This window comes from Felis catus, chromosome D4 (assembly GCF_018350175.1).
Source record: "Felis catus isolate Fca126 chromosome D4, F.catus_Fca126_mat1.0, whole genome shotgun sequence".
Taxonomy (NCBI): domain Eukaryota; kingdom Metazoa; phylum Chordata; class Mammalia; order Carnivora; family Felidae; genus Felis; species Felis catus.
The window spans coordinates 56,412,051-56,439,824 of NC_058380.1; the positions used below are offsets into that span (position 1 = coordinate 56,412,051).

The 27,774-nt window shown below is 50.9% G+C and overlaps 3 protein-coding genes across 10 annotated transcripts; 1 reads left to right on the plus strand and 2 right to left on the minus strand.

The window, feature by feature from the left end:
* Positions 1–454: 454 nt before the first annotated feature.
* On the minus strand, positions 455–9,606 carry ARID3C (AT-rich interaction domain 3C). Of its 3 annotated transcripts, none has more exons than XM_023242406.2 (7): positions 8,099–9,601; positions 6,854–7,240; positions 4,929–5,001; positions 2,904–3,087; positions 2,475–2,758; positions 1,763–1,945; positions 455–981 (listed from the first exon to the last, which is right to left on the minus strand). In XM_023242406.2, exons 1-7 carry the CDS (start codon positions 8,453–8,455, stop codon positions 881–883), a joined length of 1,569 nt encoding a protein of 522 aa, XP_023098174.1. In that variant the 5' UTR covers positions 8,456–9,601; the 3' UTR covers positions 455–880. The 3 variants fall into 3 exon arrangements, 2 of the variants coding, with proteins under 2 accessions (XP_023098174.1, XP_044898806.1); XR_006588650.1 differs by having other exon boundaries at positions 871–981; positions 1,442–1,945; positions 8,099–9,606; XM_045042871.1 differs by having other exon boundaries at positions 455–1,945; positions 8,099–9,606.
* Positions 9,607–15,291: 5,685 nt separating this feature from the next.
* SIGMAR1 (sigma non-opioid intracellular receptor 1) lies at positions 15,292–18,347 on the minus strand. Of its 3 annotated transcripts, none has more exons than XM_003995577.5 (5): positions 18,207–18,347; positions 17,744–17,907; positions 17,399–17,599; positions 17,173–17,265; positions 15,292–16,356 (listed from the first exon to the last, which is right to left on the minus strand). In XM_003995577.5, the coding sequence occupies exons 2-5, from the start codon at positions 17,892–17,894 to the stop codon at positions 16,130–16,132; spliced, it is 672 nt and encodes a 223-aa protein (XP_003995626.1). In that variant the 5' UTR covers positions 17,895–17,907; positions 18,207–18,347; the 3' UTR covers positions 15,292–16,129. The 3 variants fall into 3 exon arrangements, with proteins under 3 accessions (XP_003995626.1, XP_019671690.1, XP_019671691.1); XM_019816131.2 differs by lacking the exon at positions 18,207–18,347 and adding an exon at positions 16,479–16,499 and having other exon boundaries at positions 16,216–16,356; positions 17,744–18,024; XM_019816132.2 differs by lacking the exons at positions 15,292–16,356; positions 18,207–18,347 and adding an exon at positions 16,509–16,692 and having other exon boundaries at positions 17,744–18,025.
* A 5,138-nt stretch (positions 18,348–23,485) lies between these two features.
* On the plus strand, positions 23,486–26,839 carry GALT (galactose-1-phosphate uridylyltransferase). Of its 4 annotated transcripts, none has more exons than XM_003995580.5 (11): positions 23,486–23,643; positions 23,943–24,112; positions 24,343–24,418; positions 24,505–24,553; positions 24,674–24,803; positions 24,957–25,013; positions 25,172–25,294; positions 25,573–25,705; positions 25,809–25,892; positions 26,211–26,365; positions 26,661–26,839. In XM_003995580.5, exons 1-11 carry the CDS (start codon positions 23,562–23,564, stop codon positions 26,739–26,741), a joined length of 1,140 nt encoding a protein of 379 aa, XP_003995629.1. In that variant the 5' UTR covers positions 23,486–23,561; the 3' UTR covers positions 26,742–26,839. The 4 variants fall into 4 exon arrangements, with proteins under 4 accessions (XP_003995629.1, XP_019671689.1, XP_006939296.1 ...); XM_006939235.5 differs by lacking the exon at positions 23,486–23,643 and adding an exon at positions 23,651–23,787; XM_019816130.2 differs by lacking the exon at positions 25,809–25,892.
* Positions 26,840–27,774: the final 935 nt, after the last annotated feature.

Below are 27,774 nucleotides of genomic sequence, written 5' to 3' on the forward strand. Positions count from 1 at the left end.
TCAAAAGCTGTCTGGTTACCTAGGCAACGACTACCTATCAGGCTCTGTCCTAGTTTCCAGTTCCTGCTTGTCCAAACTTTTACTTTTCTTCTTCTAATTGAAGGGTACCAGAGACGTTTCCTACCCTATTCCCCGAGGTTGCCGATATAAATACATCTATTATTTCAGGATTGGTCTATTCCCATAGATCAGTAGGAGACTCCGTGAGATACCATGATCTTTAGGAGTCTTCTAAGGTTCAAGCGACTAATGCCTTGCCCAAGGCCACTCCGCACCATAGTAGCAGAATCAGGATTTGAACCCAGGCAGTCTGAATCATAAAACCCAGCCCCACTACTTTCATGGCCCTTTGCTATTCGGTCTTCCCCTCTTGAGAACCCCTGGCCCCAAAACAACCTGTGTATACCACATAATTCCTCCCAACCCCCAGACCCAAACAAGAAGAGGCACTGGAGAGGGAGGGACTGCAGCTTTATTATTCAGATGTGACCTGAGGGATATCTCCTTCACAACACCCCAACCTAACCCTTCACCTGGCTTCTGAGGAGAAGCAGGTCTGATTTGAAGAGGTGGGGTCCTAGAGATGACACTGACACAAGGAGGCACATGAGGAAATGATGGGGGTTAGGGAGGGCAGAACTCTTTGGTAGATGCTGCTGGAGTTGGCCAGGGAGGAGGTGCTCTCCCTTTACAATGAGGTAGATGTAACATCAAAAGAAAACTCTTTGGCTTCAAGTCCACAGGGCATGGATGGGTGGGGGTGGGGGTGGGGGTGTCATCTCCCAGGGCTGGGTCCTAGACTGGGTGCCCTAGAAGAATCAAGGTGAGGGGGGCCCCACTCAGCATTGGGGCTGGGATTCTTAATTCTGAGTGGGAGTTCTCAGGGTGAAGTGCTGGAAGGTGGCCCTGTAGGGAGTGGGGGTACAGGGTTGGTTGGGCCCTGGGAAGCTGGCACAGGCTGGCGGCGAGCAAAGAGGACACCTGATAAAGGGGTGAGGAGGTGGTGGAGGGAAAACACAGGCAGGAGGAGGTAGGCACAGAAACAGAAGAGGAAAACAAAAGTCAGTGTCCTGATTGTTACAACACCACACACATATCCCTGCCACAAACCAATGTGGACAAGCTCCTTAGGTCAGTTAGAGACTCCTATGGCAATATAGATACCCTCAAACAGGTAAACAAGAAATATTTACACTGATACATAGGTCCATGACAAGGCAGACATCCCATGGTATCCATGCCAGAGAGGTCATGCCTTAGACCCCATGCCATTGTAGACACCCTTTAACCCATGCCATTGTAGCAATCCCATGAACCCCACATTACCCATGCAAGTTTGGATATCCCTGAACCTCATGCTAGCTGAGAAAATCTAAAATCCCCATGCCAGAGCAAATACCCCTGACCTCATGCCAGTGTAGACAGCCTGCAGTACCCATACCAGTGTAGACCACCCCGTTGATCTCTAGGGCCATGTTGATACTGCTGATACCACTGCCTGCCAGATTGAGAGGCCCATCCAGCCGCTCTTCTGTCCAGGAGGGACAGGGGAGTCACATTTTGGAGAATCAGACTTGAGACTTTCAAGCTCCCCCCTCCATCCTTACAGACAGCCCCCATTCCACTTCAGCCCCACACCTATAATCACACAGTTGTCTATTGAGGGATTTATCTGTCCCACCTCCAACACCTATTAGGTAATAGGTCTGTCCTCCCTCAGTGTATAGGCCCGAAGCCCTCTCAGCAACAAGCCCCTGCTCACCCCTCAGGGGAACCTTGCCACGGGGCAGGAAACTAGGGGGAGCTCCAGGTCGAGGTGGGTCCATGTGCCCCATCAGCACAGCCCTCTTCTCTGGGGGCTCCTCTGGTGCCAACTTCTCCCTTGCAGGTCCCAAAGCCAGGCCCACAGGCAGTGCCAGTCGAGGGGTTGGAATTCCGCTTTCCTCTGGAAGAACAGGTCAGTCAACTCCCATGGCCCAACCAACTCTGCCTCTGCATTTGGTTCTCCCCCTAGGGCTGGGGTGAAGGGAAGTCACCCAAGCTCAAGCACCAAGTTCAATTTTCCCTCCCATCCAGAGTCTCAGCCTGAGGCTCTGAAGCTGGAGAGCCCAAAGGGCCAATATATACATGTCTAGGTTGGTCCAAGACAATTAGGGCCTTTCCTTGCGCTCAGTTATTAAATAATACAGACCACACGAGGCAAAAACTACATGCCAATAGGAGCCCTAGGTGGACAGATGTGGAATGGAGTTCCTCTAGATAAAGGACCTTTTCCCGAGCTTCAGGCCCACACCGCAGTAACCCGTACCCCAGACCTTCTACGGTTTCACTGACCCTCAAACCTGAAGACCCCTAAACCTTCGCGTGCAGCAAACCTCTCAGACTTCAGACTCCCCACATTTTAGTGTTCTCTGTATCTCAGCGCACCCCCAGGTCTCACAGACACCCAAATCTCAGACCCTGTCCCCTCACACCTTTCTTAATGGGGCTCGGGCTCAGCTGCGCGCAGGCGTGAGCAGGCAGGCCGGAGGCGGAGCCCTGGGCAGGGCGTGGGCTGGGCGTGGGCGGGGCGGGGCCAGGAACAGAGACTTGGCCGGGAGTACCCCGAGGTGTAGGCCCAGCTAAGCCGTAGAGCGGGGCGGCGGTGTAAGCCTGACGACGGCCCTCGCGCCGGTTGCTGTCGATGGCTGCCTGGAGCTCCCCTGGGGAGCTGAGCGCCCGCGTCTCGCACTCGTACGGGTACAGGTACTTCATGTACCTAGGGGCGGACGGACGAGGCGGGGTAGATGGGAGGCTGGATCCCACTGATCAAGTCCCACAATGAAACGCCCGCCCCTGGGCCCTCCACGTCCTGCGACCCCTTTCCCGCTCCTTGCCCCCTCCGCTCGCGCGCCTGGCCTCACTGGGTGCGTAGAGTGAAGGCTGCCGACGTGATGGTGGTGGGCAGGCTGAGGCCGCGCGTGACCTCCCGCCACACCTTGCGGTTGATGACTTCCACCAGGCCGCCTTTGGCTGTCACCAGGCGAAACAGCGCGTACAGGTCCAGCACCTGCTTCGCCATGATGGGCACGCGGTTCACTGGCGTCCCTGGTGAGAGGTAGGCAGAGAGTCAGAATACTAGGACTAAGAACCTGTCTGCGGACATCCTCAAGGACTGAAGGAGTCGGTTGCCTGGAAGCCAGGGTACAGGAGGGATCTCAGAGAAAAGGGAAGAGGGAGGGAGGGATAAGGGGGATTCCAGGCGGAGCCCACAGAGCTCCCAAGATCTGGCTTGTAGCAGGAAGGACAGGAAGCTAGATCAGGGGTCGGCAAACTTCTTCTGTTAAGGTCCAGACAGTAAATATTACAGATTTTGAGGGCCAAACCTCCCCTTCAGAACTACTCCACTCTGCCATTGTAGCTTGAAAGCAGCTATGGAGGATATTTAAAGGAATGGGCCCGGCTGTGTTCCAATAAAAACTTTATTTACAGCCTCTGAAATTCGAATTTCACACGTTCTGAAATTTTATTCGTCTTTTAATTTTTTTCACTATTTAAAAATGTAAAAACCATGCTTATCTCTCAGGCGGCTAGATTTGGCCAGCCGGCTTTAGTTTGCCAACCCCTAGGGTAGACCGTAGTAAGGACTTCCTGACAGTGCTGAAGAGCTGAACTCCCCTAAGCAGCGGCCCCGGGGTGGCTGCCAGAGACTGGGGGATGGCAGAAGTGGCGGATGGGAGAAGCAGCAGCCCCCGCCTCGGCTCGCCAACTCCGTAGCTCGCGCCGCCCCCGCCGGCCAGTCCTGACAAAGGGGCCTGTCTGCTCTGAGCGATGGGCCCCAGTTAATTCTTTACCGATCCCGTCCCCTTCCGCCGCCTCCTGTGGACCCGAACAATTAGCTGCGGCCTGATTAATGTGGGGAAATTATCGGTCCCACGGGACCTCCTTCCCCCCGCCCCCCCCCCCCCCCGCACCCTCCCCCTCCCGCAGAGGGAACAGAGGGAGGCAAGGACCAGAGGGAGGCAGAGCTCCCGTCCTGAGGGTGATGGAGGGAATGCTGGGATCTGCTCAGACCACTCTACCCCACTTTCCCCAGTGGAAGGGAGACCTCCCAGGGAGGGTCAGGGAGGGGACACTGGGGCCAGAATGACTGGGCCTCCCTGGGGACCAAAAAGACCTGGGACCCCACTGAGGGTCCCTGGTTAGAAAGGATCCCAAAAGGGGTGCTGGGCCTGTGGTGGGAGCTGAGGGACTTTGACCAGCAGCTGCACTAAGGGAGGGGGGTGCAGTGCAGCCAGTTAATTAGTGGCTTATCAGGCCAAGCTCCGAGTGAGTTAATTAGCTTTGTAGAGAGAGATAATGAGTCAGTCTTCGGACCCATGAATCTGGGGAGAAGCCTAAGTGATGGACTGCCGCCCACCCTGATCTCCTCCTGGACCCTTGCATTTTCTTCTATCTCTGAGATTCCTGGAAAGGAATTCCTCCTCCTCCACAACCCCAACTCACATGGCCCCCAGCCTACCCTTTAGAAGTCCTTCCTTCAGTCTAATCCCAGTCCTTTCTGCTGTAGAGCATATTGGATGTCCCCTGCCTGAAGCAAGGGGAAACTGAGGAGAGACAAGGCTGGACGAAGGGCCACTGAAAGAGGAACAAGGCATTCCCAACCCCCCAATCCTGGGAACCCCCCAGGCCAGCCCCCCACCATTTCCCCTCCCACCCTCCCAATTGATCCCACACTCATTAACCTGCCAGTGGGCTGGCCACTAATTAATCCCTGGGTGGAGGAGGGGGGCAGGGTCAGAGGTTAAAGACGCTATCGAGGGCCCAAAGGCTAGGTGTTGCCAAGCTCAGGCCTCTGCAGAGAGGAGCCAACCTGGGGACTAAACCCTGGGGTCTCCCTTCCTCAAAACTGGTAGGTGGGGGTCCTTCCCTTACATCATCCCACTCACCCCTCTTCTGCATGAAGCTAAACAGGTCATCCAGAAATTCCTTCCTCTTGGGGTCTGCATCAAGCTCGTACAGCTGGGGAAGGACTGAGGTCATTTTTCAGCTCCACTGACTTCCCCCCCTCCCCCTGGGACCCCAACTCAGGTTAAATCCTGAATAAGGGTTCTCAGCTAAAGGGGTGAGTAGGGTCTGAAATGTGGACTCCCTGGCATTAGACTCTCTCCCCCTGGGCGCAGGGAGGGGCACTTTTTCCTAACACACACAGAGACCGGAGATCCACTGGCCAGGGGTGCCCTGGGAAGCTCAAACCATCCCTCTGGGGAATAGTGGACTAAAGGTAGCTTAGGAGGCTTAGCCTGCCCTCCAGGGCATGCAAAGATCCCCAGGAAGGAAGTCAGGCTGGGACTGTGTTCTATACTGAGGAAGCTGATAGACGTCTCTGAGGTGCTTGCTCATTCACGCTTGTTTATTCTTGCAAGGGCTTCTTGCTTTTCACATCTCTGTGTGCCATGGCTGGGGATGAGGGACTGAGATGCCTCTAACCCATTGTTCAGGCAGAGTAGATGCTCGGAATCTCTTGGATTGACACCTGGGGCCCCTCAGCCCCACTTCTGGTCTGTTTCCAGGGGCAGTCACCTACCCACTACAGAAGCTGCCACAGAGGTAATGGCCCTACACCGCCCAGGACCTGCAGGGTCAGAACTTGAAAGACCCAGAGGTCATCCCAGTCACCTGGAACCCCATCTCCAGCATCACCTCCCAAATACCACCCAGCAGAAACAAGCCCTGGAGTAACTAACAGTCATTTACCCAGAATAACAGTCCCTGAGTAATACCAATAGGTAACACTCCATTCCCCACTAAGAACTCTCAGAAATAAAAACAGACAAAAAAACAAAACCCAGAGATCCACTTTAGACCTATACTCCCCAGAAGAACTAAGCCCAAGGTCTTAGATGGATCCCCCAAAATAATACATATGCTCTCCCAAGTAATAATCCCCAGAATTATACCCAAAAGAAACAGTCACTAGAGCAATAGAGCACCGAGTAACACTCCAAGTTTTACATTAATGCCACAGAGTACTAGCCGCAAATTAACACTTTTGGGAAAAGTCCCCAAGACCAACATCCTCAGAGTAACATCACCAGAATAGCACACCTGGAGTCAGAGCCCTTTATAATACATTCATAGTGACAGCCTGAAGTAGTGCCTTAGAATAACATCCAGATGGGTTCCACAGAGAGGAAGAACCTCAAATTAAAGCTCTCAGAGTAAGATCTTGTCACTCCCATCTGTACAGGAGCCCTTTAGTCACACTGCGGCTATAGTGTGGCCATCACAGGCTAGGAACTGTCACCCATAGAACTCAGGCCAGGGAGAGGATTTGGATGGGGGCAATGTGACAGGGAAGAGATGAGGGTATCAGCTTGCGAAAGGAGTGGCAACCTCCATTCTGCTTCCAGAGACAGAAATATGCAGCCCAGGAAACCCCCACTGGTTGCTGGAATATGACCTTGTGACTTGATGTGTGAGAAGGTAGGGTAAGATGGTGCTGGCACTGGAATCCCCATTCCCCAGATCCCATTCCCTGAAAAGAATTCTTGAAGCTCCTACACCACCCCCCCCCCACTTTCCCTTCTAGCCTCACCAAAAGCCTCCAGTCTGTCATGCCTCCACATTTCTGGGCGTCTCCTACACCTTTCAGTGTGTGTCTATGCACTTCTTTCCATGTCTCTGGAGGTCTCTTTCTGCTTCTCTGTCACTATCTATCTTACAGTCCTCCCACTGTCTCTCTCCAGGTCTCCGTGTCTCTGTTTTTCCATCCTGCAGAGGGCAGTGGGGGTGGATGGGCTACGAATCACCTGGCTTTGCTTTTGCCCAGAGAGGAGGAAGGGGAGGGGGCCAGACATGTAGGGGGTCCTACCTGCTTGAACTGTTCCTCGTAGGTCCATTCATGGGGATGAGGTCCAGGGGGTTGACTTGAAGGTGAGCTGGGGCCCCGGGTCCCTGGACGGCTCTCCTCGGCTGCCTCCTCCTCTGCCCCGGCTTCCTCCCCTTCCTCATCCTCTTCCGCATCCTCCTCTTCTTCAGTCCCAACCTCCCCCAAGGCCCCTTCAGGGGCCTGCAGGGTCCGAGGGGCAGGCAAGGGAGGTAGTGGTGGTGGCAATGGGCGTTGAGGGGCCAATGGCCCCACCCCTTGGGCCAGTCGGGCTGCCTGCTGCCTCTGCAGGGCCTCCATTACAGCTTCCAGGCGCAGTCCCCCCGCTGGTGGGGGGGCTGGCACCAGGCGGGGCCCCGAGGAAAGGGCCGCCTGTGGGGGTGGGAATTATGAGTGTTGGGCCCTGCTGCCCCCACAACCCCCAGCACAAGAGGAGGTGGTTACTGATTCAAGGAAGTGCAGGGGGCCATAGGAAAAAAGGCAAAAAGATAGATTTCCCAGACATTGACAGAGACAGAGGTAGAAACAGCAGGAGAGACAAGAGACCAGACCCAAAGAAACAGAAATGGATACTGACAGAAGACAGGTAAAGACTGAGCAGATCAGAGAGGGTGACAAGGACCAAGAAACAGAGAGGACAGGAGAGGAGAGAGAGAGAGAGAGTGAGCAAGCGAGATCAGAAAGAGAGACAATGACAGGAGAGATACGGAAAGAGAAATGGAGATGGGACAGAGAGACAATGAGAGACAGGTGGGGACAGACAGAGATAATCAGGCAGAGATAGGAACAGAGAGACAGAGGTGGGGAGAGATGAGATTGATAGAGATATTGGGTAGATAGGGAAGGTAAGAGACAGAGAGAGGAGTAAGAGATAAATATCAAGACCTGAGTGACGGGTAGTCCAGAGAGAGAGACAGGGACAGAGATGGAGAGAGACAAACAGTGAGACAGTGGTTGAGAGAGAGAGGGAAAGACCGACGTAGCAGGAGACAGAGACTGAAGAGAGAAGAGAGATTAGAAAGAAACAAGGCGAGACAGCAAATAGAGGGAGACAGAGACTGAGGCAGGGAAAAACAGACGGAGAGACGGGGCAGAGAACGCAGAGGGCTAGGACTGAGGGGCCGCGAGGACAGAGGGTGGCGGGGGGCAGAGCCCCGGACCGGGCGGGCTGAGGACCGCTGGGTCTCGACGCCCGCTCTCTGGCTCCCCACGGCCCGCGGCCGCACTCACCAGCCTGGCGCGCCCCGGTGCCCCCGGCGTCTCCACGGCGTTCCCTCTGCTCTGCCCGCCTCTCGGGCAGCCCCTACCTCGGCTCTGCTCCCTGCGCGGGGTCCCCAGCCGTGCGCTCCCGCAGCGGTGCGCTCTTCTGGCCGCGGTGCGCTCACGCGCCGCTCTGCTGGCGGCGGCCGCGGGGGCGGGACCGGAGAGGGGCAGGGCGGGCGGGGGCGCGGGGGGAGAGGCCCCCCGGGGCTCTGCCGCTCCCAGCCCCCCAACAGGTGTTCCCCCTCCACACTGCCAGAACGGGAGGAGGGGGCGCTGGAGAGCTGCCAGGAATCGTTCGAAGGAGAGTGAGGAGTCTAACACCATTGGACTCTGGACCAGGGCCCCGCCACACCCACAAGTCGTGCCCCCCACATCCACACTCAGTGCCTGGCATTCATACACGAACAGCCGTGTTCACACACCAACACATACTGTCACAAGTTCGGGCACACAGCTGCCCTGTCTCACATACTTGGTAACATAGACACTACAGCGCCAATGGCCTGGGCAGGTTGTGATCATGAAAGGGGAATCACTCTGCAAGATACTGAGATGAATATGGAGGGTCTGCACAGAGCAAATGCTTCTCCCCCTGCCCTGCACAAGTGCTGTCCCCAACCGCAGGGAGGTTGCACTTTGTGCAATAGGTGCCCATGGTGGTGGACTCCCATGTCTGCACTCTGGCACTCAGAGGTCTCTGAACTGAGTCCACATCCATGGCAGGGTACACACATACCACATGCAGATACATAGTTACACTTTTTTCTTTTTAATCTCTTGTGACCTTCTATTATGGAAATTTTCAAACATATACACAAGAATGGTGAATAGTATTATGAACCTCTGGTACTCATACCACATTTCAACAGTGATTAGAATTTTGCACATCCTCAACCCTGTGTGTGTGACTCCAGTCTGTATCTCTAGACCCCTCAGCCAACTACTGCAGGTCCACCCTAACTCTAGTTATCCCCCAGATGCATATTTCTTATTTTCTTTTGCCACTGTCCTGAGTAGCAGGCCACAATTTCTTCTCTCAGCAGCCTGGACCCCATTCCTCATAGGAACCCTCATACATTCCTCAGTTGTTTCCTGTGCCCAAGGGGGTGGACCTACCAAATGAATGAACAAAACAACCCGTATCTGTCGGGGTGACACCTGGCATGAGTATGAAACTCGGCTATATCACACCCAGTACCAGGGGCCATCTCCTAACCTCATACTTAGTGAGGTGCACTGTTCCCAGGGCCAAGATTCCTCTAGGAGGCAGAAATTCAGGTGTGACTTTTGCCTACTTTCTCCTCCCCCAGTCAGTCCCCTCCTCTCAGACCCAGCTTGCCCTGGCCTGGACCACTAGCTCTTCTCACCAGATTCTTGTGGTAGGTGACACCCCTCTGCTCTTTTTTTTTTTTAAGTTAAAAAAATTTTTTTTTGTTTTAAGTTTATTTTTATTCATTTTGAGAGGAAGAGAGAGAGCGAGAGAGCAGGGGAGGGGCAGAGAGAGGGGAGAGAAAGAATCCCAAGCAGGCTCTGCACTGTCAGCGCAGAGCCCAACTTGGGGCTCGATCCCACAAACCTTGAGATCATGACCTGAGCCAAAATCAAGGGTCAGACGCTAAACCAACTGAGCCACCCAGGAGCCCCACCCCTCTGCGTTCCTTGTCTCTATCCTCCACACTTGTCCCTGACCCACATTCCACTGTGGCACTAAGTCCTTGTTCTCTTTGGCCCACCTCTGGCCATACTGAAGCTCAGTACTGCTCATAACTTTGGCTCACTCCAGTGTTCTGCTCAGATTTCAGATCTGACAGCCAGTCAGACCCCAATCCCCCAAGAAGCCTTGGTCATCCAACTGTCCTCAGTACTGATGCTCCCTCTCCAGTGGCTTTGGGTGGTGTGAATACTCCTAAAAAGCATCAAGCCCCTTCCTCTGGGCCTAGAGGGGAGAATCTGAATACGCCATGGCAAACATTCCCTAGGGGCTCCTGGCAGAGGGTAGAGCTCTGCAGAACTCATATGGCCAGCTTGCTTCCCATACACCCATTTCCCCTTCAGTGCTCAGAGAACAGGAGGTGCCTGGAGAGAGATAGATGGTAAGATTCTTCTTGGAAAGGTAGGAACTGGCTTGGAGAAATTCTAGTTCTGGGAGTTTTGGAGATTGCTTCACAAGGGGCAGAGGAGGAGAGGGGTAAGGGACTGAGCAGCTTCACCCAAAGAAAGGAATCAATCATTAATCAAGCATAGTAAACCTATCTTGGGGGTCCAGACCAGGAGGGTTACAACTGGGAAGGGTTGAGGGGAAGCAAGAAGCTTGGCTGGGACCCGGTTTATCTCTCTCTTCATCTGTGAAGAAGAAAGGATGTCTCTCATACCCTCACTTAGCTCCCATCTGATTCTATACCTCACAGAGACAAAGACAGATCTAGATCTCCATTGATCCAACATATATTTACCAAGCAGCTACTTTGTGCAAGACATTGTTGGAAATAGGAGTAAATAAAACAAAGTCTTTATTATAATGGTATAATTCCAGTGGGGAAATACATAATGTATCAGATGGTGATAATTAAAATGGGGAAAAATAAATCTGGGTTGAGGGGAATAGAAAGAGATGGATGGATGTTATGTATTCATAGTAAATTATACTCAAACTTAGCAAGCTTAAAACAACATTTATTTTCTCACAATTCTGTGGATCAGGAATTTGATAGTGGCTTAGTTGTATGGTTCTGGCTCACTGCCTCTCATGAGGTTGTAGTATAAATGTTGGCTGTAGCTACAGTCACATGAAGGCTTGACTGGGACTGGAGGATCCACTTCCAAGATGACTCACTCACATGGCTGTTGGTAGGAGGCTGTTCTCCCCAGGTGGACCTCTCCATAGGAAAGGATCTCCTGCCTGAGGGTCCTCCCTACATGGCAGTTGGTTTCTCCCAGAGAGAGTGACCCAAGAGAGACGAAAGGAGGCAGCAATGCTTTTTTGGTCTAGTCTTAGAAATTACATAGTCACTTCTGCCATGTATTTGTTAAAATTACATGAATATCCAACCCACATTCAAGGGGAAGGAAATTAGTCTTCACTTCTTAAGGGAGATATATACTTTTTTTTTAATTTTAAAAAATGTTTATTTATTTATTTAGAGAGAGAGCAAGTGAGGGAGGGGCAGAGACAGAGGGAGAGAGGGAATCCCAAGTGGGCTCTGCGCTGTTAGGTCACGAGATCATGACCTGAGCCCTTATCAAGAGCTGGACACTTAACTGACTGGGCCACCCAAGTATCCCAAGGATTATCAAAAATTTTATGGAGTTATTTTAAAACCACCACAGAAGGAGGGGGTGTGGCTGGCTGGTTCAGTTGGTAGAGCATGTGACTCTTGATCTCAGGGTTGTGAATTTGATCCCCACATTGGGCATGTAACCTACCTAAACACACACACACACACACACACACACACACACACACACACACAGAGAGAGAGAGAGAGAGAGAGAGAGAGAGAGAGAGAGAGAGGCTGCTATTACAGAAATGTTAGGGGAAGAAGCAAGAATTGAAGGAGGGGAGGAAGAGAGCCATAGGAATACCTAGGGAAGAGCTCTGCAGCCAGAATAGCAGGTACGAACATCCTGAGATGGAAGTTTGCTTGATGTGTCAGAAGGAAAGCAAGGAAGCCACTGAGCTAAATTGGGGTGGCTGGGGTAAATGGTTGGATGTTTGGTCCATAGGTAACAAGGGCCTTGGGAGTAGGTTCCTGGAGGCAGTGAAAGGACTAAATGAGATGGAAACCATTGAAAACGTCTGAGCAAAGGAAACAAAGCAAAACAAAACAAAACAAAACAACAAAGAAATGTCTGAGCAGAAAGTAGAAGTCTTGACTCTGGCTACTGTGTAGAGAATCCTCCACACAGGATATAAGCATGAAGATCAATTAGGAGGCTATTGCAGTAATCCAGGCAAGTGATGATGGCTTGGACCAGGTGGTAGCAATGGAAGTGTTAAGACATAGGTAGATTCTGGATATGTTTTTAAGATAAAACTGACAGGATCTGTTGATGGCTTGGATTCTCATTCTCATTCTCTCGATGTGAGAATGAAAGATATCCAAGATGGGGAGCCTGGCTGGTGTACTTTTACTTAAAAATAAAATCTCAAAAAAAGAAAGGTATCTATGATGACTCCAAGGTTTTTGGCACCTGAGTAAATGTAGGTACCTTTAACTCAGACAGTAAAGACTGTAAGATGTGTTGGTTTGGGAGAGAAATCAGTTTGCGTGGCCATTTTAAGTTTGAGATGCCAATTAGACAGGGGAGAGGGAGGCAGTCAGATATCTGAATCTGGTGCTGAAAGGTTTAGGCTAAGATAAAAAACTAGGAGTCAAGGGGTGCCTGGGTGGCTCAGTCGGTTGAGTGTCTGACTTTGGCTCGGGTCATGATCTCACAGTTTGTGAGTTTGAGCCCCACATCGGGCCCTGTACTGACAGCTCAGAGCCTGAAGCCTGCTTCAGATTCTGTGTCTCCTTTCTTTCTGCCCCTCCCCTGCTCGCTGTCTGTCTCTCTCTCTCAAAATAAATAAACATTAAAAAGCTAAAAAAACCCAAACAAACTAGGATTCAAGATGTACAGGGGCGCCTGGGTGGCGCAGTCGGTTAAGCGTCCGACTTCAGCCAGGTCACGATCTCGCGGTCCGTGAGTTCGAGCCCCGCGTCAGGCTCTGGGCTGATGGCTCAGAGCCTGGAGCCTGTTTCCCATTCTGTGTCTCCCTCTCTCTCTGCCCCTCCCCCGTTAATGCTCTGTCTTTCTCTGTCCCAAAAATAAATAAACGTTGAAAAAAAAATTAAAAAAAAAAAAAAAAGATGTACAGATGGTCCTTGAGGTCCACCCATGTTGTTGTAAGTGGTAGGGTTTCCTTTTTTATGGTTGCATGATATCCCAGCACATGTATGTATGTACTTTTTTTTTTTTAATCCATTCATCCTTGTGGGCATTATGCTAAGTGAAGCAAGTCAAGATGAAGACAAAATACTGTATGTTCTCACTTATATGTGAAATCTAAAAAAACCCCAAACTCATAGAAATAGAGAACAGATTAAGAGTTGCCAGAGGCAGGGGGTATGGGCAGGTAGAGGTGGAATGGAGGAATGAGAAAGGTGGCCAAGGGGCATAAACTTCCAGTTATAAATAAGTCCTGGGGATGTAATGTGAAGCTTAGTGCTCTTATACTATATTAGTAGTATATTAGTACATTAAATACTGTATTGTACATTGGAAAGTTGTTAAGAGAGATCTTTAAAGTTCTCATCTCAAGAAAAAAAGAATCTGTAACTATGTGAGGTGATGGATGTTAACTTATTGTGGTAATCATTTCACCATACATAGATCAAATCATTATATTGTACACCTTTAAGTAATTTGTTATACTAACTATATTTCAATAAAACTTTTTTATTATTGAGGGACAGAGAAAGACAGAGCATGAGCAGGGGAGGGGCAGAAAAATAGGGAGACTCAGAATCCAGGCTCCAGGCTGACAGTAGAGAGCCGGATGTGAGGCTCGAACCCATGAACTGTTGAAATCATGACCCGAGCTGAAGTCAGATGCTAACCAACTGAGCCACCCAGGTACCCCTCAATAAAACTATTTTCAAAAAAGGCACATAGATGGTATTTAAAGTCATGAATGGCTAAGAACTCCTGGGAAGGGTATAGACAGAGAAGTTTGAGAATTAAATCTTGGGAAGTCAAAGGCTGGAGATAAGAAAGATCAAGCAAAGGAGGCAATTTTAGGAAGAGTAGTGTCCTAGAAGCCAAGAGTATTTTAAGAGTGTTTCAAATGAAAGTTAAGAAATAGCCACTGGACCTAGTAGCTGAGACAGGGAGGAGCCTGGAAGCAGAGTCTTATGTGGAAGGGAAGGGGGAGATTATAAGGGAAGCTTTCAATTTTTTTTTATTTATTTTTGAGACAGAGACAGAGCATGAAAGGGGGGAGGGTCAGAGAGAGAGGGAGACACAGAATCTAAGCAGGCTCCAGGCTCCAAGCTGTCAGCACAGAGCCCGATGCGAGGCTCGAACTCACAAACTGTGAGATCATGACCTGAGCCGAAGTCAGACGCTTAACTGACTGAGCCACCCAGGCACCCCTGGGCATTTCTGATAGATGTGGGCTCTGAGCATAGAGGGAGAACTGGGTTACAGGGTGGGAGAAATCCTTGGAGGTTTGGCTTTGCACTGTTGTCAATGAGGCCTCAGCCAAATTCTGTCATGGCCAACATGATGGTGCGAATGGGGTGTTGGAATGGTCATCTTGCCTGGGCCTCACATTCACTCAGAGTAAGAAATTTATAAACTTAAAAACAATTTTTTTTAACGTTTATTTATTTTCGAGACAATGCAAGAGACAGAGTGCAAGCAACGGAGGGACAGACAGAGGGAAACACAGAATCCGAAGCAGAATCTAGGTTCTGGGCGATCAGCCCAGAGCCTGATGTGGGGCTCGAACACACGAACTGTGAGATCGTGACCTGAGCTGAAGTCAGACACTCAACCCTCAACTGACTGAGCCACTCAGGCACCCCAGAAATTTATAAACTTTTGATGTTGTTTCCAAATGGCCATACATGTAGTCTTCTGTATTTCGTTCACTAGAAATTTGAGTTTTTAGAATCTACAATTTTTATAACCATGTTCCTTCCACTTTTGATATATCAGGAGGCCTAAGAAGTGAGAGTGGCCTGGATCTTACTCAACCTCAGAGAAGGTGAGGTAGGTGAGGTGTCAAGGCGCAAAATTTAAGAAGGCAAATGCAGAGTCCCTGGGACGAGTGTACCTTACACACCTCTTTTGCCTCACCCACCTCAGACACCACCAGGGGGTATGTCTGCTCTCTACCCCTGAGGGCCTCTACAAGTCAGGTGTCCTGGAGAAGTTAAGACTTTCTACTCTGGGTGGGGGTGGACAGGATATACTGGAAAGACGAAAATGATTATCGTGCCTCCATTACCCAAAAGTGGGTATACACTGCCACCCCGTGGCCACCCAGGATCGGACTCCAGGACTATTTTCAGAATGGCACCAGCAGAAGGCAAGACCAAGACACACACCATCTTACCCACCCCTGCATTTCTTCAAGTTAGCAGGTTTTCCTGCTGTTCAGACACACAAAGAAATGACTGTTCAACAAGTCTTTATTAACAGAGACAGGTGGACAGACATCAAGGGCAGTATGTGGAAGCTGTGATGAGGGTGTATGTGTGCAGAAAAGGCCTTTGTAGGCCAGGGATGGCCCCCTGGACCTAGGCTAACTTCTCTAGGTCCTCTGCCCAGCAGTGGGCCCTGAGCTGAGGCCAGCCTCCCCCAATCACACTCCTAAGGGACGAATGGGGGAAAGGCATGGGGTCTTTTAGGATAGAAGGACCCTGACCTCAGCATTCTCCATTCTTACGGTTCTCCCAGCTGACTTAGTTGCTAAGAGTGGGGACAGGCCATGAGAGCACTTGCATAGTAAGGGGAACAGAATGAGGTAAGGCATATGGTGAGGATGGGGAGATGAGGGGGGCCTCCACAGGCAACCCTTCATCTCCCTCCCACCTCAGCTGCTGTTGGGTTGAAGGGTCAGGCCCAGACAGAGTATAATACCTACACCCATCACCAACTCCAGAGCCTTGACTGGTGGCAGGAAAGCTCTGGAAAAGGCTTGAGTTAGTGATTCAAGCTTGTGGTATGTCTGAATATGACTGGCCCCCTTGGTACATGTGGGGTTCCCTCTCTGGATGGTTGTGAACGTATGATGCTGCCGTACACATGGGATTGTATCTGCATGTATGTCCCATATGTTCCCACGAGTCTCTGTATTTGGTTACATAAGCATGTATGTCCCTGCTCGTACATCAGGAACTTAGTAGTTGCATGTTGTGTCCCTGTCTTTTCACATGGGCTCCAGAAAGTGGATGTATGCAGGCCTGCCTGCTCCTGTCCATCCACAGGTCCTCGTTCAGGCCTGGCTGGTCAGGGGTCCTGGCCAAAGAGGTAGGTGGTGAGCTCAAGCCGGAGGCCCCGGGCATAGGCGCGAAGAGTATAGAAGAGCGTGAGGAAGTCCTGGGTGCTGAAGATTGTGTCAGCCAGCGCAAAGGCCAAGGTAGATGGGATGACACCCCGACCATACTCCACCATCCATGTATTTGGCCCCCATTCCACAGCTGTTGCCTCACCAGGCCCGTGGACCACGGTCTCCCCTAGAGGACAGGGAGCACCCACATAAGGAGCCTAGCCCTTCCATTGCTGCCACCTCCCTAGCCCATGGGCTGTCTAGGGGCAAGAAACAGAGCAGGAGCATCAGGAAAGGAAAAAGCCTTACCTCACTGGCCTGGTCGCCCATCTGGAAGAGTAAGAAGCCAAGATGGCCACTCCTAAGTTTTCCTCTGTGGCATCACCTGGCTCATGTCCTCTTTGGGGGTAAGCCAAGGAGGGCCACCTCACATGGCCAGGGGCCACTGTATGGGAGTCCTGGAAGTCTGCATTCCCAAGCCTCACTCATGTCAGGCAGAAATTTAGCTAAACTTGGGCTGGGCCTGTTAGATAGGGAGGGGTGGTTATAAGACTTGTGTGGCTGTCTGAGAAATGTTCAATTATAATGCCTGTCATGCCTGTAACTTATCAATCTGAAACTTATGTGGAAATCCATAGCTCTACTTTTTATGTAAAAAAATGTTTCACTATAGAAAAAATGAAGACAACTGTCTGTCTTGTCTTTGGGGGTATGACAGCATATCTGATTACCCAACTGTCTCTCCAACAACTGCTGGAATATTGGATGAATAAAACAGTGTCTTGGTATATAAAAATCGGACGTGGTTAACAGGAAGTGGTTAAGTTTTGTTTCCTTTTGACAGAAGAAGTCCTTGGACAGGGGCCCTTGGACCTGCTTCAACCAATAATGACCAGTGGCTTATCTGAGGGGTAAGGGAACCGAGGGGAGAGCCCCCAACATACCCCCTTTCCATGCCATGACCCTCCTCCAATTATGGGCACCCCAGAATGAAGGGACCCACCTGGGTAGAAGACCTCACTTTTGGTAGTGCCCTCTCTCCACTGGTGGAAGGTGCCAGAGATGATGGTGTCGGAAATCTCAGCCCAGTAGCGCCCTGAGGGACAATCAGATGGACACCGGATATCAGGGTATCAGCACCAATATATGTCTTGGCCAAACATCAGAAAGGAGGGCATGGACCCTTGTACAGCCCCAGCCTCCCAGTTCGGCCCGCTGCCAGCACTGACCCGAGTGGCCGCCAGAGCCCAGGGCGGTGCCGAAGAGCAGCACGTACTCGGACAGCGAGGCGTGCAGAAGGCACATGGCGCCCATCCAGCCGCCCGCGTTCACAAACACCCACTGCAGCTCCTCGTCGGGCAGCACGTGGCCTGGGTGCAGCCGCCGTAATTCCACGATCAGCCGAGAGAACGCCAGCTCGTGGTCCAACCCTGGCGGAGGCAGAGGAACAACAGAATCTAAGCTAGAATCACTCGGAACTCGGGAAAGACGTCTCTGAAACTCCCAACTAAGCTCGGGCCTCCCCAGGCCCCTGCCCTCCACCCGTTTGCTCCCCCGGTGACCCGTCGGCTCACCCGCATACTGCCGGGCCAGCTGCGCGATCTCTTCGTGCTGGAAGACGAAGCTTTGCGTGCCCAGCCAGAGCCAGACCACCTGGGCCAGCACAGCAGCGGCAGCCAGGAGCAGCGCGGCCCACACCCACCGCCGGCCCACGGCCCACTGCATCCCGGCAGGCGTCCTAGCAGGAAGAAGTGAAGGAACAAACCGGGGCCTGGAGCTGTGACTTTTACAGCCTCAAAACCTGCGGCGCGCAGTTCACAACCGTACCCCCGCCACAGTCGTGGTACGGCTCGCCCTGGCCAATCAGAACAGTCCGAGCACCCGGGCACCACCCCTTGGGTTGAACCATTTCCTCGCGGGGAGTGTGGAGCGCCGAGGAGTGGGGTGGAGCTGCGCGCGTGACGCGATGGGACGGGGCTTAACCCTCCTAGCTGTCTGTGTTAGGGCCTAAGAGCAAGGTCTTTCCGAGTTCCTTACCGCGTGTGGGTGGTGGTCGGGGTAGGTGGCTGTGACAAGCAGAGTGGATTGGCCCCCTTCTCAAATTTGCAGCAGGCGATCGACTTGTGATTGTGATCTTTGCTAGCACAAAAAGTGGGAGGAGGCGCTTCTACCTAGGAAAAGTACGGAAGGCTTTCTGGAGGCGGTGACGCCTCTAAATGGTGTTTAGAAAAATGGGGAGGAGCATTCAGCGAATGAGACGTACTCTAAGAACAAAAGCACTATGAAGAGACAGCAAGGAGTCTTTTGGGGCCTTTTGGGGCCTACGATTCATTCTTTGTTTTGGAGCACAAAATGTGAGAGGAGAGCATTGTACACCAACAGGGTTATGGGGAGGGAATGATAAAGGAAGAGAAGCAAAAGAGAAAAGCGGCAGCAGGGTGCAGTGATTAAGAAAGAAACGCTGGAACTGGATTGGTTGTTAAAAGACTGGCTCCTGCCAACCTACCAGTTGTGTGATCATGGGTAAGCTACTTAAGCCCTGTGACTCGGTTTTCTCATCTGGAAAGTGGGATGAATAAAAGTGTCTACCTCATAGTACATACCTTAATTGTGATGAAGGTTAAATGAGTTAATATTTATAAAGCAATTAGTGCCTGGCAAGTGGTGTCATATGTGTTAGTTACATAAATAAAACACAAAGGAGAAAAGAACTAGAAGGACACAGCATCACACATGATAGTGATGGAATGAAGGGTCAACACAGTCAAATGCAATTAAGAGGTCTGATAAAATGATGGGAAATGGTCATTAGGTTTCTCAGTAAGGGCATGCAACAGAGATGATGCTATACAAATCTATTTCTTTTTGCTCTTGGGCAGCCATATTACATTCCACAGTATACTCTGTAGCAGATGAAGCCATATGATTGTGTTCTGGCCAATGAAGTATAGGCAGGAATGAGGTATGCCACTTCCAGGTCTGGCTCCCAACATCCTCTGAAATTCTTTACATTCTTACTCTTCCCCCATCTAATATCTTAGTAATAGGGAATTAAGTAGTGGAGAATTCTGAATGCTGCTTCATCTCTCCCCCCACAATACACTTGCTAAACCACTGAGTTTGCGGGGGTGGGGGGGGTGGGGGGGGTGGGTGGGAAGGGTGTTGTTTGCTACAGTAACTAAGTTTACTTAGCCTATTACAGGCTGCTAGACATATTACAGTGTATCGTGTAGGTAAGAGTAGAGGCTGGGAAGCTGGACTATTTTCTGAGAAACTTGGCCAAGAAGGGAAAGATAAAGAAGGGATTATCTAGAGGGGAATGCATGGTGGAGGGAACATGTTTTTGTATTGGCTCTGGCTTCTGTGATGCTTCTGAGCTGACCATCCTCTTAAGAACCTTGAGACTGAGGGGCTAACCTCAAAATCTGGTCTCTGCACCCCTGTTCCAGGCAAAGCCCTCTGGGACTGTCTAGGCCTGTGGCTTCCTTGGTCTTTCACAAGGATAGCACACAATGCTTTAAAAAAAATGGTCACAGCCATATTCTCCAGATGTTGTTAAGAAATAAAATTCAACAGAGGGGCGCCTGGGTGGCTCAGGCAGTTAAGCATCTGACTTCAGCTCAGGTCATGATCTCACAGTTTGTGAGTTTGAGTCCTGCATCCAGACCTGCGCTGACAGCTCAGAGCCTAGAGTCTGCTTCGGATTCTGTGTCTCCCACTCTCTCTGCCCCTTCACTGCTTGCATTCTGTCTCTCTCAAAAATAAATAGACATTAAAAATTAAAAAATAAAATAAAATTCAACCAAGTAAATTTGAAGATATAATTGGCCTTATTAAACAATTCATGAATCAGGCAGCACCCCATCTAGCAAGTAGAAAGGACCTCCAAGCAAGAGATACACAAAATGTAAGATTTTTATAGGAAGAAATCTGGAAAAAAAAGTTTTTAGCAAAAGAAAAGGACTGTTCCAGGCAAGTTTCTTTTCTGTTAGGGGGAAGAGCAGGGGATCTTACCATACAGATTACCTTATCTTCCTCTGGGGGAAGGAAAGGGCCCCATTGGTGCTAATTAGAAAATTCCTGACTGACCAGTTAAGACTACATCTCTGGGAAGGTTGAAACTGATGGGGTTTTATAGTGATGAGGGTTTGGAGCTGACAGCCAAGAGAGAATTTTCTTGAGACGTCTTTGGTGCAAAAAAGGTGATTTTATTAAAGCACAGGAACAAGACTTGTGGGCAGAAAGAGCTGCACTGGGGTTGTGCAGAGTGACTGGTTACCTACTATGGAGTTGAGGGAGGTAAAGGCAAAAGGGAGACCTACAGGAGGACTTTGATATGCTAAAGAAGACTTATACATAAGATGCCTGCGACCTTGCTATTGCCAAGCTAAGGTTGTTTTCCCTCTAGTAAGGCATTAACATTAAAACAGTAGGAGGTTCCTGGAGAAAAGTTACACTCTATTTTTACCTCAAGTATTTGTCAATGGGCTGCAGGTTATGAGGAAATTTAATTTTACCCCCCATTTCCTTCTTCCCTTTGTACCCTGTATCACCATGGAGGGGAGGGTGATACTAGGCGTTCCAGGAAACTGGGTCTGTAGGTTTCTGGAGATTAGGCTATTGATAAGATTGCCTTTTTCTTGTAATTTACTAAGATATTTGTAAACCGATGGAGACTCATGTCCTGTATGACTGTGATCTCTGTCAGTTGGCCATTTGTTTTCTTTCCTTTCCTTTGCTCTTGGGCAGCCCAGGAATGCCTGAGGAATATCACACATATCCTACCTGGTGTGTGTGTGTGTACACACGCTTTGCCCTCAGCTTGCCTTTTGCTCCCTCATCAAAACCACAATTAGTTTAGGCATTATGCCCCGGTTTGGAGACTCCACTTAAGTGATGCTGGTTTGGGCCTGTGGTTTTCTTTTTAACAATGTTGCAGAAGAGATCACTCCTCTGGGATTTTGTAGGCAGAGAGCTCCATAGGCCCCATCTCAGCCATTCTACTCTTCCCCCAAAAAGTGATCTTGGGGAGACAGAGGGGGAGGTTTGGAAATGTTCCTGATGTTTCTGAAAGGGATTAGGAATTAGTTGGTATGATCCAAGAAGTGGCACCAAAGCATTGGTGTTCTTGGAAAAATAGAGCTGCCTCCAAAATCCAGTGACCCCAACAACAAAGATAGCTGAGAGAGAAAGGAAAGCAAATCTTGTATCCCAGCTCCACCCCCAAGGATGAAAAGCCAGTGGTACGTGTAAAATCCTCGTTTCTCATTTCCCTGCTCCCTGCCCCCTACCTAGTGGCCTCTTCAGATTCCAGTCTGAGGACCTAGGGCAGAGATTAGGTAAATGAACTGTGACCCAGTTTTTGCATTTGAGCTGCAAAACACCTGGGTTGACCTGGCCTGGGTTGGGGGAAGGGGCCTTCCTGCTACTGCCAAGCTCTGTCCTGAGTCTCACTGAAATCTCAGAGCCATTTTAGAGCAGTGAGAAGAATCTGGAAACTTGGGTTCAAATTTTAGCTTGGCCAGTCATCCTCTGGGTGAACTTGACGCTTCTGTTCCTCACTGTGGAATGAGGAGGAGGTTCAAACAATATTTAGACATCTCTCTAAAATTGCTAGGGGAGAGGGCACCTGGGTAACTCGGTTGAGTGTCCAACTTCGACTCAGGTCATGATCTCACAGTTTGTGAGTTCAAGCCCCATATCAGGCTTGCTGCTGTTAGCATAGAAGCCCACTTCAGATACTCTGTCCTCCTCTCTCTGTCCCTCCTCCACGTCCCCGCGTGCGTTCTCTTAAAAATAAATAAAACAGGGGCGCCTGGGTGGCGCAGTCGGTTAAGCGTCCGACTTCAGCCAGGTCACGATCTCGCGGTCCGTGAGTTCGAGCCCCGCGTAGGGCTCTGGGCTGATGGCTCAGAGCCTGGAGCCTGTTTCCGATTCTGTGTCTCCCTCTCTCTCTGCCCCTCCCCCGTTCATGCTCTGTCTCTGTCCCAAAAAATAAATAAATGTTGAAAAAAAATTAAAAAAAAATAAAACATTAAAAAAAAGTGCTAGGGGAAGGGCATTGGGTGGCTCAGTCTGTTGAACTTCTGATTCTTGATTTCGGCTCAGGTCATGATCTCAGGAGTTGGTGAGATCGAGCCCTGCATCAAGATTGAGTCGAGTCCTGCTCTGCCCTATCAGTGTGGGGGGCCTGCTTCGGATAGTCTCTCTCTCTCTCTACCCCACCCCCCACCCTTACCCTGCTTGTACTCTCTCTCTAAAAGAATAAACATTAAAAAAAAAAAAAAGAGTCTACAACTCTTTTAATGTTTATTTATTTTTGAGAGAGAGAGAGATACAGAGCACAAGTAGGGGAGGGGCAGAGTCGGATGTTTAACAGATTGAGCCACCCAGGCACCCCAAGAAGAGTTTACAACTCTTGATCTCGGGGTCATGAGTTTGAGCCCCACGTTTGGTGTAGTAATTACTTAAAATAAAATCTTAAAATAATAAATCAATGTGCCAGCAGAGGGATTGATTTGAATTTTATCCTAGTATTAGCCAATTGGTTTGATCCAAGGAAACATTGGGAGAAGGGAAAGGGGTATGTAAAGGAAACACCCCTGATCCCACCTAGATGGTGGCTGGAGCTACTGACAGTCAAGCCCTCTCCCCACTTTCAGGTTTCTTGTAGCCCTCTCACACTGCCCACTTCTTGTGCTTTAGGCATGAGCATATAAGAGAGAGAATATGGTTACTTAGCCTTTTTTCCCCCCAAACATGTTCTCCTGCCTGGAGGGGATGGGGTATGATTTTGGTAAAGTATTTACTCCTCCATGTAACAGCTGAGGCCAGGGGTACAGCGGAAGCAGATCAATCCCACCCTCACCGCCATGCTAGTTTGCCTCTTCTACACCATAGGCATTGAGCAAGTAAGTGAGGTGATTGTGGATCCAGGGTTATATCCTTACTTGGCCGTAGAATTTAAGCCGCGGGAAGGCCGAGGCCATGCCTGACTTGTGTAGGGGATCCCTTTGTCCAAGTGGAGCCTAGGTGCCTGGCACACAGTAAATATTCATAGATATTCAGTAAATATTTGCTAAACAAATGACCTCGAATAGAGCAAAGAAATCTAAGCACCTTGGAGCTGAGGAATCTGCCATAAGCAGCTTTTACAGAGATTCTTCTAGGGTAGTAACTTAGCCCTGGGGTGTACGGGGAGGACCAAAGTCACCCCCCCCCCCAAAATACCAGGCTTTCCAGAGTCCCGCCCGCGGTTGAGCGGGCGGTCCCTTACGCAGTCACGTGCAGGCATATGGCCAATCACCGGGGAAGAGGCGGGGCATACCCAGAGGGTGGGAAGAGTCCGCGCTGCTGACTTTTCAGACGAATTCCACACCCGCAAGTGGTCTGATGTCGCGCAGCGGATCAGTTCCTGAGCAGCGCCAGCAGGCGTCGGAGGCGGACGCCACGGCCACAGCCTTCCGGGCGAGCGGTAACCGCAGGGCTTCTGGGACTCGCTGGGACGCGGAACCGAGCCCTCCCTTTCCTTAGGAAGTTAACGTCCCTACCCCCAGGTCCGCGCGCCCACCTGGGCAGGCCTGCGAGACGAAGGGACACGCCTGAGTTGGGGCCGCAGGTTAATTGGAGCTGGAAAAGCTCAAGCCCCGGCCTTTAGCTCCTTCCTGAACGGGACAGGGCCAAGAGGGTGCTTCCGAACTTGGGCCTGCTAGTGAGTGAGACCTAGGACAGGTCTGAGAGTTTGGCTGACTAATCGTGCTTCTCTGTCCCCAGAACATCAGCATATCCGCTATAACCCACTACAAGATGAGTGGGTGCTGGTGTCAGCTCACCGCATGAAGCGGCCCTGGCAGGGGCAAGTAGAGCCCCCGCTCTTGAAGACAGTTCCCCGCCATGACCCCCACAACCCTCTGTGTCCCGGGGCCACACGGGCCAATGGAGAGGTAAGATTTTAGAACCTACATGTGCAGCTGGGCCAGGAGTAGTAGCATCCCCTTAGAGCTGCCCCTCACCCACAAGGAAGTGGACCTCCTTCTGGGTCATGTCGCACCAAGTCTTTCTGATCCCACAGCAGGCCTTCCACACTCCCTTGTAACCTGTCCAGTCCCTGAAGCCTGCCAGATGACAGGTGGGTATGAAGCAGCAAATGCTTCTAGCCCATTCTTGTCAGTAGGTGAATCCCTACTATGATGGCACCTTCCTGTTTGACAACGACTTCCCAGCTCTGCAGCCTGATGCCCCCAGTCCAGGTAACCTGGCTCTAGATGCTGTTGGAAAGAGAGGCTGGACCTCTTGGGGGACTTCTGCTGCAGAGAGTGATACCCCTCTTTCTCAGGACCCAGTGATCATCCCCTTTTCAAAGCAGAGGCTGCTCGAGGAGTTTGGTAACTATGGATTTCCTCACTTACCTTCAACCCAGGGCTTGGACTGAGCACGGGAATTGGACCCTGCCCCTAGCACAGCCAAGCCCTATATCTGTCATCTCTCCCTCCATCACCACCTAGTAAGGTCATGTGCTTCCACCCCTGGTCGGATGTAACGCTGCCACTCATGTCAGTCCCTGAGATCCGCACTGTCGTCGATGCCTGGGCCTCAGTGACAGAGGAGCTGGGTGCCCAGTACCCTTGGGTGCAGGTCTGTGAGGTCGCACCTTTCCCCGAATGGGCAGAGAGGGGGTGGTGCAGCTTCCGTTCTGGGAAGTGGTATTCCTGTTTTCACAGGGTGTGGTCTGGAGGGGCTGATTTGGTGTCTCTTTGGCTACTAAAGCTCCCTACCCCTGCTTGATAGATCTTTGAAAACAAAGGGGCCATGATGGGCTGTTCCAACCCCCACCCCCACTGTCAGGTAAGTAAGTGAGTCAGGGGCTCCAGGGGATTTCTGGGGTGAGTCCAAGACAGTCCTGTGGGGAAGGGAACTAGAGGGACAGAGTAAGTATGCTTGTAATGTGGAGGCTTGGGGGTGACGGATCTATCTGCCTATTCTCTCCTCCTGCCCCTTGATAGGTGTGGGCCAGTAGTTTCCTGCCAGATATTGCCCAGCGTGAGGAGCGATCTCAGAGGGCCTATCAAAGTCAGCATGGAGAGCCCCTGCTAATGGAGTATGGCCACCAGGAGCTGCTCAGAAGGGTAGGAGAAAGCCAGACCCTGTTTCCCCAAGGAGCCCCTAACCTCACCCCAAAAGAGAAAGATGTGTGAAGGATGAGAGAAGGAAAATAGCACAGAGGCTTGATGGGAAGCCACAGCAGTAATCTAAAGGAAAGATGATGGTGGGTTAGATTAGAATGGTAGTGGTGGAGGTGGTAAGAAGCCATTAGATTCTGGGTGTATTTTTTCTTCTCCTGCCTATCTGCTGACAACCCCCACCCCTCCACCTTGATGACTTCATCTCCAATTGGTCTGAACAGGAACGTCTGGTCTTAACCAGTGAGCACTGGTTAGTATTGGTCCCCTTTTGGGCAGTGTGGCCCTTCCAGACACTGCTGCTGCCCCGTAGGCATGTACGGCGTCTGCCTGAGCTGACCCCTGCTGAGCGTGATGGTGAGTGTCCCAACTGGGACCCTGGGGCCAGGCACTGGGTACAGATGGCTCCGGTAGGGCCAGCATCTGCGCCTCAGGCTGAGAGTCAGACTCTTGATTCCAGATCTAGCCTGCATCATGAAGAAGCTCTTAACCAAGTATGACAACCTATTTGAGACATCCTTTCCCTACTCCATGGGCTGGCACGGTAAGGCTTTTTGAGCCCCACCCATGTCTAGCCCCAACACCATTTCTGAGGTCCTGAGACCTAGCTCAGTGGACTGCAACCCCCAGCGGGCTTTGAAATACTTGCTGAGGGAAGTGTCCAGAGCAGGGATGCTGGGACTGAAGGTGGAACTGCAAACTTGGTGCAACTATGTCTCCCAGTGTTTTCCAATGTCTGGCCTACTCACTGGCAGGGAATGCTGGGAGATGTAGTTTTCATGTACCTAGCCTGGTTTGGGTGTCGGGGCTAGTCTATAGAACTAAAAAATGGCCCTCCCCAATTATCTCTTTTTCCTGTCAGGTGCTCCCACAGGATCAGAGGCTGGAGCCAATTGGGACCATTGGCAGTTGCATGCTCATTACTACCCTCCACTCCTGCGCTCTGCCACCATCCGGAAATTCATGGTTGGCTATGAAATGCTTGCCCAGGCACAGAGGGACCTCACCCCTGAGCAGGTCAGGTTTCGGAGCACCCTGGTTCCTTAGGTTCCCTTTTCTCTCCCATTTCCCCAAAGGAGCCCAGTGATCATGACCCTGAGAACCTGTATAACACAGGCATTCCTGAGGACTCAGGAGCTGCTCAGCTCTAGCCTCTGGTTATTCTGGCAGTCCTTATCCTCAGCCTTCTGGTCTTACAAGCCTTCCCTCCGCTGTCTTCTAGGCACTCATTACCACTGTTCTACTCATACCACTTCATACCACCATTCTGGGCAGCCCTTATCCTCCCTCATTTCCCCCTGTTCCCTTTCAGGCTGCAGAGAGACTAAGGATGCTTCCTGAGGTTCATTACTGCTTGGGGCAGAAGGACAGGGAGACGGCAACCATCGCCTGACCACGCTGACCACAGGGCCTTCTGCTTGAGGGATCCAGGGCCTAGGGTTTGGGAAGATGTGGGATCAATAAAACTAAACTGTGTTTCTCAAACTTTAATCACATAGTCTAATGCCAGAGGATTATGAACTATAACCCTTGGGGATCTGGGTTAAAGGCACAGTGCCAGCCACAACTTTCCTTTGTCTACAGATGTGCAAAAACTTAGAGTACAAATATTCCACCCCAAATCTCTGAACAAAATTAATACTTAATGTTATGTCTGGCCTATAGATTCTTTTACTCCTGGAGTAAACAAAGGCATCACAGTTTAAGAAACTTTTAAAATCTTGTGTTCTTGTCTGTGGCTAAGGGTTTGGGAAAGCCAAAGCACCCTTTACTGCCACCCCTAGGGTGTCAGCTCATCAAGCCTGGGCCTGAGGGTTTGGTGGGGAGCTGGTGAGCAAGATCCTGGTACCGGTGGTCAGTGGCCAGACACTGGGCTGCTGGCCAGAACCTTAGCTTTGTGAGAGACTGCAGCTTGGCTCTGCTCCAGCCCACAGGGGCTGAAGGGGCGGGTAGGGAGTGTACATGGCTTTGTGTCCTTCTCTAGACTCTCACGTGCCGTATATATGTGCAGACTCTGCACACTTGTGTTCCCCATATGCCCCAGTCATTGCAGGGGAAGAAAGGAAAAAAACAGCTCTGGCAGGGAAGGGGCTATCAGAGTTAGGAGCCGCAGCACCTAGAAGGAGGGGGTGGTTTTTGGAGGGACCCTGGGTTCTACTCCCTCTCCTCTGGATGGTTTCCTTGGCAAGAATGTATACTGTAACAGTAACGGGGCATGCAACCCAGGAGACCTGATGCCACCTAGTATCCTCCAAACTTTTAGGTGAGGATAGGGCTTGTGAGCAATGCAAGGATGGCCAGAGGCTTTTTATCTTCATCTTCTCTCAAGGGACCTGAGTTTGGCAGGGGCTATCATGCCAAGACTAGACAGTGATGACTTGGCCCAGGAGAACCTTGGCTGCCTGCCTTCCAGTCCAGGGTTTTTT

Coding starts and splice junctions, on each gene's coding strand:
- ARID3C (XM_045042871.1), bottom strand. CDS start 8,455: ATGGTGTTAGACTCCTCACTCTCCTTCGAACGATTCCTGGCAGCTCTC. Junction 3,088..4,928: donor TAGCTTCATGCAGAAGAGGG/GTGAGTGGGATG, acceptor ACCTCTCACCAG/GGACGCCAGTGAACCGCGTG. Junction 1,946..2,474: donor CCCGAGCCCCATTAAGAAAG/GTGTGAGGGGAC, acceptor CTGTTCTTCCAG/AGGAAAGCGGAATTCCAACC.
- GALT (XM_003995580.5), top strand. CDS start 23,562: ATGTCGCGCAGCGGATCAGTTCCTGAGCAGCGCCAGCAGGCGTCGGAG. Junction 25,014..25,171: donor ACCCCCACCCCCACTGTCAG/GTAAGTAAGTGA, acceptor GCCCCTTGATAG/GTGTGGGCCAGTAGTTTCCT. Junction 25,295..25,572: donor ACCAGGAGCTGCTCAGAAGG/GTAGGAGAAAGC, acceptor TGGTCTGAACAG/GAACGTCTGGTCTTAACCAG.
- SIGMAR1 (XM_003995577.5), bottom strand. CDS start 17,894: ATGCAGTGGGCCGTGGGCCGGCGGTGGGTGTGGGCCGCGCTGCTCCTG. Junction 17,266..17,398: donor GGGCTCTGGCGGCCACTCGG/GTCAGTGCTGGC, acceptor ATTGTCCCTCAG/GGCGCTACTGGGCTGAGATT. Junction 16,357..17,172: donor AAGTGAGGTCTTCTACCCAG/GTGGGTCCCTTC, acceptor CCTGTCCTCTAG/GGGAGACCGTGGTCCACGGG.